The sequence below is a fragment of the Pelodiscus sinensis genome, chromosome 2 (genome assembly GCF_052426305.1).
Source record: "Pelodiscus sinensis isolate ZL-2025 chromosome 2, ASM5242630v1, whole genome shotgun sequence".
Lineage (NCBI taxonomy): Eukaryota > Metazoa > Chordata > Testudines > Trionychidae > Pelodiscus > Pelodiscus sinensis.
This window is the reverse complement of record NC_143053.1, coordinates 260,256,163-260,264,298: the sequence shown is the minus strand read 5'-3', so window position 1 is coordinate 260,264,298 and position 8,136 is coordinate 260,256,163. Positions and strand designations below refer to the sequence as shown.

Sequence of the window (8,136 nt, the reverse complement as noted above, 5' to 3'; positions counted from 1 at the left end):
TCAGACTGCATGGGCGCTCTCTCACAAAAAAGGCCACCAGGAACCACTTCAGGCAGGGCTTAAGGTCACCAGTTGCTTCGAAGGGCTGGTGCAGGAGCCATGCATAGACACGCACTTAAAGGGCCCCCCTAGACAGCCGTTTCTCCGCTGCTGCTGCCTGCTTGCTACCTCTGGGAGGGTCAGCAAAGCCCTAGCAGTGCCTGCTGTGGTTCCCCTGTGCTTGTTTGGATGCCACAGCTTTTTCCCTTGTGCCATGGAGCCGGAGCTGCCCCTGGGCATGTCCTGGCCCCACACGGCCTTGCTGCAGAGTGTTCAGCAGTTGATGCACGGTGCCATGATGCTCCTGCAGGAGCTCAACCCTGAGAACAACCTGCAGTCCCTCTCCCTGCATGCACCAGCTTCACTCTGGCACCCGCAGCCCACTTTGGAGAGGCAGTTCTGGAGGCCGGAGTCCAGTTCCGACTGGTGGGACAATCTTGGCTGTGAGGGGTGGAGTGGGGGTGAGGAAGCCCCATCTCCTGGGGGGTTGTGTCATCCTGCCCGCACACAACCCTGCTGCTGGAGGAGGAAGCCTCATGGAAGGCTTCTGGGGTGTTTGGGGGGGGTGAGGGAATGGGAGGGGGTGGGCACCTCCCAAGGGCTCACGCCGGCTCCCTTCCCCCCCATTTTCTGTGTGTTTTCTGTGTTTTTTGTGTCCTTCTACAGGTGGTGAGGGCCAACAACTCTAGCCTGCTGAACAGGGTCGTCTGTCTGGGGGACTTGGATGTGACGGTGGCTAGATTTGCTGCCCTGGGGTTCCTCAACTGCAGGGGAGCCATAGATGGAATCCACATCCCGATCCGTGCACCTGACCATGTAGCCAGACAGGAACCCCTCTGTAACATCCATCTTTGCTTGCCTGGAGCATGCAGGGCACACAGAGCAGAAAGCCTTGGAGCAGGAGGCTCAGGATATGGCAGGCTCAGTGACCGTGAATGGCTGTAAACAGAAATACGCCAATTGCTGATCAAAAGCCTTGACAGGAGTGCCCTTGACTAAATCCCATATTGATACGAACACACAGCCGTCCGCGGAGGGGAGGAATCTCTCACCCAGTAAAAAAAATGTCCAGTACTCACAATTTAGTTATCTCTCTTGCAAGTGTAAATTAAGTCGAAACTTGCTTGTAAAAACTGGCACCACAAAACGGACCAGTACAATTTGGCCTCTTAGATAAGAAAGAGGATACGGGCCCCTATGGGTATAAAGATGGGTCCAGGAGCTGCTCCCAGACTTTGGCACGTCTTCGTGTCTCCCGGGCTATGGCAGGTGACTGCAATTGACTGATTGGCTCCTCATTCACAGCTGGTCTGGCTGTGGAGAGCACATAGAGAGAGAGGCGATCAGTGATCCCTGCAGACGCTGTCCCTGAGGCCGGGTCTTCCTCTGTGAGCAGCCACCAACTGTTTTTGTACAATGAACCCCTGTTTCCTGTCCACACACACCGTTTTGTGCAAGAGCTCTTGTGTAAAAAGGCTTATTCCTCATAGAAAGAGGAATAACTACTGAGCAAAACCCCCTCTCTTCCTCTGATTTACTGTACATTTACTTGTGCAAAAATGCACTTGCAGTGTGGACGCTCTGCGAATTTTTGCACAAAAACTCTGCAGTCTAGATGTAGTCGCTGAGGTCTCTGGTTCATTCCATTGGGTGTGTTACGTCAGCCAGCCAAAGACCAAGACCTGCTAGTTTCCTATTGTTTTCAAGATTCCCACTTTTGCATGGGAAGTTACCTGGCCAGTCCCTACCAGTTAGGGAGGACAAGTGACTTCCTATGACCACTGCTAAGACTTAAGGACAAAAGTCTATTTACACATGATTTGCCCAGACAATGAGACATCCCAGCATTGGAAACACCCTTGATGGTTTTCCTTTGCACATTTAAAACCCTAAACCATTCCCTATTCCATGGGTATGTCTTGACTGCATCCCTCTGTTGGCACAGAGATGCAGATTAGGCAGGTTGACATTGCAAATGATAAAAGGATTTAAATATCCCATGCCTAATTTGCCAACTCAGCACTGTGTCGTCAAAAAGCGGCAGTCTAGAAGGGGATCTGTTGAGAAAGAAAACTTTTTTCGACAAATCCTGTAAACCTCCTTACAGGATGCATAAGGGATCTGTGTACAAAAAGACATAAAACAATTCAGCAAATGTCCATTTTCGTGGCCACCTCTTGGTGGGGTTGGAGGATTGCTTTTAAAAGTATCACAGTAGGCTACAGCAGTCAGGCCAGGCTACTGCTTGGTTTAACTCCAGGAAGGTCGATAGAGTCTTGCCGGCTTGCCCTTTGCCTGAATTTTAACCCAGCAGGGTCCGCAACTGTGTTTTTACTACCATGGAAGCTACATGTGAGCTACTGGACGTTGACCTGGGAGCTGACTAGCTCTCCCAGCACCAGCGAAAGGGCCAAACGCATCTCTCAGTCACCTCTCAATGCTGCTTGTTCCACTGCTGCTAAGGGAGAGGCGCCGTTACAGATGCAAGCTGAGAGCTGTAACGTGTGTAAACCCAGTCAGCCACGCTGAAATTAATGGAATTAATCCATTCGAAAAACAGAGTAGCTGAATGTAAAAACTAGATTAGCACATTTAAATTATTCAAATAGACTTTGTTAATAAAGAACAGCGGTTACAGAGTTTGTTCGTGCTTTGTATGAATGGGCGGCACTGGAGAAGGTGCGGGTGCTGAGAAGCTGAGGTGCGAGGTTTGGGAAGCTGTTGGGTTTGGTTGCACTGAGACTCTGTCAGTGGCTGTTAGTGATTGAGGAAGATCAGAAGAAGCAGGACGATAAGAACCCCCACAGCCGCCACGATGCCCCAAATCATTTTCTTGTACTTGATGCAAGCAGCTTCCACGGTTCTCAGCCTGATTCTCTTATTGACTCCAATGTAACCTCTCACTTTCTGCTCAGTCAAACGGGGCTCCTGATACATCTCATCGGTGTAATACCTGCCCCCGTTCTCCTGCACCATTCTCTGGATCACTTCCACCAGCTCCGAAACCTGCTCCGTCTGCTCTGCCCCGGTTGCTCTGTTATCGAAAGCGCAGTAGCGGTTCCCACACGCCTGAATTAGCTCCTTAAAATCCTTGTTATCTGAGTATCTCACGTAGTCATGCAGGGAGCAGCCAGCCCCTAAATCTTCTTTCCGGGTGAACAGGACGACCGTGTGCCTCATGGCTCTATTTCCAAAGATCTCCCGGACTCGCTTCACGGCTTCCTTGTCCTCTGCAGTGTAACGACCCGGCTGGGTCACCAGCACCAGAGCGTGGGGGCCTGGGGCAGAGAGTGCGACACAGCGACTGATCTCACTACATGTCACTGTATCACACACCTTTCGGTCAAAGATGGCAGGGGTGTCAATCACCACGAGCTCCCTCCCGTTCCAGCTCCTTCGCCCCTTTTCACAAGTCAGAGTCACTGGCGTTGCTCGGAGTTTGGACTCAAATGTTCGTTCGCCAAGGATGGTGTTTCCCGTGGCACTTTTCCCAGCACCGGTTTTGCCAACGAGGATGATTCTGAGCTCTGATCTCCTGCTGTAATCTGCAGGTTGGACAATCAGAGCATCATTGCACAGATAGAAGATACAAGTCCTACTCATGTACTATTTATATACCTGCTAATTAATGCACACAGCGTACCCTGGGGCCGAGAGGCCCAGAGTAACTAATGTCCCTCCCGTCCCACATCTCTGCTTGTCTCTGTCCCCATGGCTATGTCTAGACTGCAGGCTTCTTTCGAAAGAGGCTCTTTCGAAAGCATCTTTCGAAAGAGCCTCTTTCGAAAGATCGCGTCTAGACTGCAGGCGGATCTTTCGAAAGAGAAATCCGCTTTTTCGAAAGAGAGCACCCAGCGAGTCTGGATGCTCTCTTTCGAAGACGGCCTCTTTACATTGAAGAACGCCTTCTTTCGAAAGAGGACCTTTCGAAAGAAGGCGTTCTTCCTCGTGAAATGAGGTTTACCGCCATCGAAAGAAAAGCCGCGTTCTTTCGAAATAATTTCGAAAGAACGCGGCTTGAGTCTGGACGCAGGGGAAGTTTTTTTGGGAAAAGGCTACTTTTCCCGAAAAAACCCCTGAGTCTGGACACGGCCCATGTTCCTGACCATGACCACACTTGAGCTCCTTCTCCTCTTCCATCTTCCTCTGTCACTTTTCTGATGACCCCCATTCCCAACACCCCTCAGCCCTGTAATCTGGAGAAAATTGTTCTCACGTTCACCCTGCATATGTCAGCCTCATCCACATCCACCTTGTTCTTCCCCCTCAGTCCATCCAGGAGCTTCCTTCCCTCTCCAGCCCGACCTCCGAGTTCCGTCCCAGAGCCCATGTATTCCGCCTGGATTATGCAGCGTTCTCCTCTCTGGCCTCCCCAACACGCCCCAGGGCCTCTGTCCATTCACAACACGGGCCCTGAATGTGTCTCCCTTCCCCATTTGACTGAGTCAACAGGGCCGGTTCTTACACCGCACTCCTCACTGTCCAGCCAGAGCACCTGTCTCTGGCGGGACACAGATAAGCTACGAGACCAGAGCTAATATTCTTTGACCTGGATCTGAGTGTCAGACATGAACACTATGAACATCCAAAGCATCCCTTGTTCTGCTCAGGCCACGTCCTCCTCTGGACAGAGCTTGGGGCTCTCAGACCTCTGAGCAGTTCCTTAGGGCATTTATGCTCCTTCTCACTGCCTCAGAAATGTCTCCAGAACGCCGCCCCCTCACTGCGCCTCCTCCCCCGCCAGCCCCTGCACTATCCCAGCCCTTCCTCTGCGCCAACGGTCCTCACACACATTTTTCAGAGTATTGCACATCCACCCCTGGGCCTTCCTCTTTCAGCCCCCAGGGCAGGGCGCGGCCTTGCTGGGCTCCCTGCCAAACCTTTGCTGTGCCCACGCCAAAGTCCCCTGTGCATCCCCCTTGTGTGTGCTGCACCCAGGGAGCCAGGGCATCTTGGCTATAAATTGTCTCCTGTTCTCCCCTCGCACTGCGGAGCGGGGCAAACGGGCTAGCCCGCCTCACACGTGTTTGTTTGCACGGTGCAGGGCTGGAGTTTTCCCAGCTCAGCGGAAAGGCCCGAGGGAGCCGGGGATGGAGGATGGGACGTGGGTGGTGCACAGACTCTCCCTGGACTGGAACAAGGCCCTGCCCTGCCTCCCCTCTCGTACCCTTTTGCAAAAGCTGCAGTGTCAGGTACAAGTGCAACTCCTGCGGCAGCCCGGTGTACGGACGGAATGACGGACCCTGGGAGAGGTTTTCTCATGGGGGTTGTCCCTGGAGAAGGCAAATTTACACGGGACACGTCACTGCCAGCCCCTGGAACGGCCGCCATGCTGGAGCCTCTACACGGTGCTGGGGACCAACGGTGCCCTCGGAACCTGCCTCAGTCCCTGAGGGTATGTCTACACTACCCCGCTAGTTCGAACTAGGAGGGTAATGTAGGCATACTGCACTTGCAAATGAAGCCCGGGATTTGAATTTCCGTGGAACGAGGTGTACCGGTAGTTCGGAATAGAAAGCCTAGTCCGAACTACCTAGATCGTGCCGCGTGTAGCCGCGCTACACGGGGTTCGAACCAGCGGGGATTTAAAAATGGCGGCTCCCTGCTTATGCAAATGAAGCCCTGGAAATTCAAATCCCGGGTTTCATTTGCAAGTGCGGTATGCCTACATTACCCTCCTAGTTCGAACTAGCGGGGTAGTGTAGACATACCCTGAGAGCTTATGGACTTCACTTGTCTATGCCAGAGCTGAGCAAAATCTAGGGATGAGGCCGGAATATGGCCCCTGGTGTCCTTCTTACCATCGTCTCCTCTCGGTGTCCTCCTGTCCATCTTGCTCTGAAAGAGATGCCGTAAAAGTGTTATTTAAACACGTGTTACCCAAGGAACTCAGCAGATGGAGAAATATCCGGATAGACAAACCCAGAGATAGAAACAATGGACAGTAGCAAGGACAAGCGCTGCTACCAGTGTGATCCTGGATGAGACGGGAGTTTCGGATCAAGACACCTTGAGATTTCGTGTTTAACCAGGGTCAGCACATTTGCTTGGCTCTGAGCACTGGGGTAGGACGTCCAGAGAGTGACTTAGGTGCCGTGTTGGCTGCAATGGGCCACAACAGCTGCTCTAGGTACAACTAGCTCAGAAAATCAGTCCTGTTACTGCAGCCTCGTGCACACAAACGTTTTCATCAGCCATCGAGATTCTGGATTCGAGAACTGTCAGCAGTTTGACTTGGTCCATGAGGCAGAGGAGATGCAGCTTGTGCTTCAGCACCGACTCGGCCTTTGCGTTCCCACTGGTATGAGCCAGGTGTCAGTTCTTATTCAGACAAAACCAATATGGGGAGAAAATGTCCGTAATGGAGCTTGTCAAACTGTTACTGGTGCATCGCCTTTCCCCTGGACAATGCAAAATTTAATCGACTAAAACATATTGCTAATTTGAATTGAATTTGCCAATGTGTTGGCCTGGAAGAAAGTTCAGAAAAAGTTGAAATATTTCAAGTCAAGTCAAGTCATTCTATAAGAAATGTTTAGATTTTCTCTTCAAAATACCTTTTCTTTTTGAAATTGGCCTTGATTTTACTCTTAAAAAAAAGTTTAAAAAATCCCAAATGAAACAAAACACTGTGACTGGCAAGCAGCTGTTTTTGCAGAAAAACTTGCCAGCTGTCTACAGTGGCCACTTGAATTTCCGCAAGAACACTGACGATCTCATGTAAGATTGTCAGTGTTCTTCCGGAAATACTGTGCTGCTCCCGTTCAGGCAAAAGCCCTCTTGTGCAAATGCTTTTGCGCAAGAGGGCCAGTGTAGACAATGCAGTTTTGTTTTGCGCAAAAAAGCCCCAATGGTGAAAATGGCGATCGGGGCTTTCTTGCACAAAACCGTGTCTAGATTGGCACGGACGCTTTTCCGCAAAAAGTACTTTTGCGGAAAAGCATCCTGCCAGTCTAGACGCTCTTTTCCGCAAATGCTTTTAACGGAAAAACTTTTCCGTTAAAAGCATTTGCATAAAATCATGCCAGTCTACACATAGCCTGTGTTTTGGGTGAAACAGAACATTTTAACCCAAACGTTTTTTTCTTTTGCCATTTGCCAAAGAAATTGGATTTTCCCCCCGTTTTATGTGATTTGTTTAAAAAAATTCAGTCCCGCCTGGTTACTTGCACAGCTCCAGTCATATCCTCCGGATTGAACGTCATGTGTGTATTGGTACCACACTGAGAAACCTGCTGTTTGAAACTGGGAGAGATGAATAGCTGCAAATTCATTCTTATCCCCACTCTGCCCCCTTGTGAAACTGAGCACTGCTGTCTGGAAAAACCTTCCTGGTATCTCAGCCAAACCCTTTGTGTAGGCCACTGGACTCAAGAGAACAAATTTCATGGGCAAAACTCCATGTGCTCAGTTGTGCTGACTCCAGACAACCCAGCATAGGGGCAGGACTCAGTAACACCCCCTGTTCCTCACCCTTCTCTTCTTGTCTCCCTCCTCTCCCTCCTTCCCTTCCCCCCTCTCTCCCTCTCCCTCCCCTCCTTCTTCCACCTCTTACTTCCTCCCTCCCTCCCTCCTTTTCTCCCTTTGCCTTCTCTCCTCGTCTCCCCCCCTTCTCCCCCATCTCCCTCTGTCTCCTTCCCTTCCTTTCTTCCTCCCTCCCTCCCTCAGACATTGGCCAATGTTGGAGCTAGGTGATTGTTTAAGACACCACTTAGCTCTATGGGGAGGCAGGTTAATTAGGCAGATCCCAATGAGAAAGGGGACTGGCAGGAAGGTGCCACCTTTGACTTCACTTTGCCCCAAGTGCTGCTTGCTGGAGTGACGGCCCCGGGGGAAATGACGGGAAAACGTGCACCTGGCTCTGCATTTATCACCTCCTGGCAGCCCTCGGCCAGGCCACTCGAAATGCTGCTGCAGGCTCCTCTTTGCCCGTCTCTGAAATCCCGGGGGTGCCTCCCTTCGAACGCATCCCACTCACAGGCCTTGGCTTTGTCACCAAGGCCCTTTGAAACTTGCCCCTTCCTCCTGTGCCCTGCAGCCTCGGCCACCAGCGTCCTTCCCTCCTACAGGCGCCTTTGGTGCCTTTTCCCAGCCCTC

General features: G+C 51.4%; 1 protein-coding gene across 1 annotated transcript; it reads right to left on the bottom strand.

Moving 5' to 3' along the window:
- Nucleotides 1-727: 727 nt before the first annotated feature.
- Nucleotides 728-6,124, bottom strand: LOC142825163 (GTPase IMAP family member 2-like). The gene is made up of 2 exons (XM_089775965.1): nt 5,841-6,124; nt 728-3,584 (listed from the first exon to the last, which is right to left on the bottom strand). Exons 1-2 carry the CDS (start codon nt 5,869-5,871, stop codon nt 2,797-2,799), a joined length of 819 nt encoding a protein of 272 aa, XP_089632091.1. The 5' UTR covers nt 5,872-6,124; the 3' UTR covers nt 728-2,796.
- Between the last annotated feature and the right edge of the window lie 2,012 nt (nt 6,125-8,136).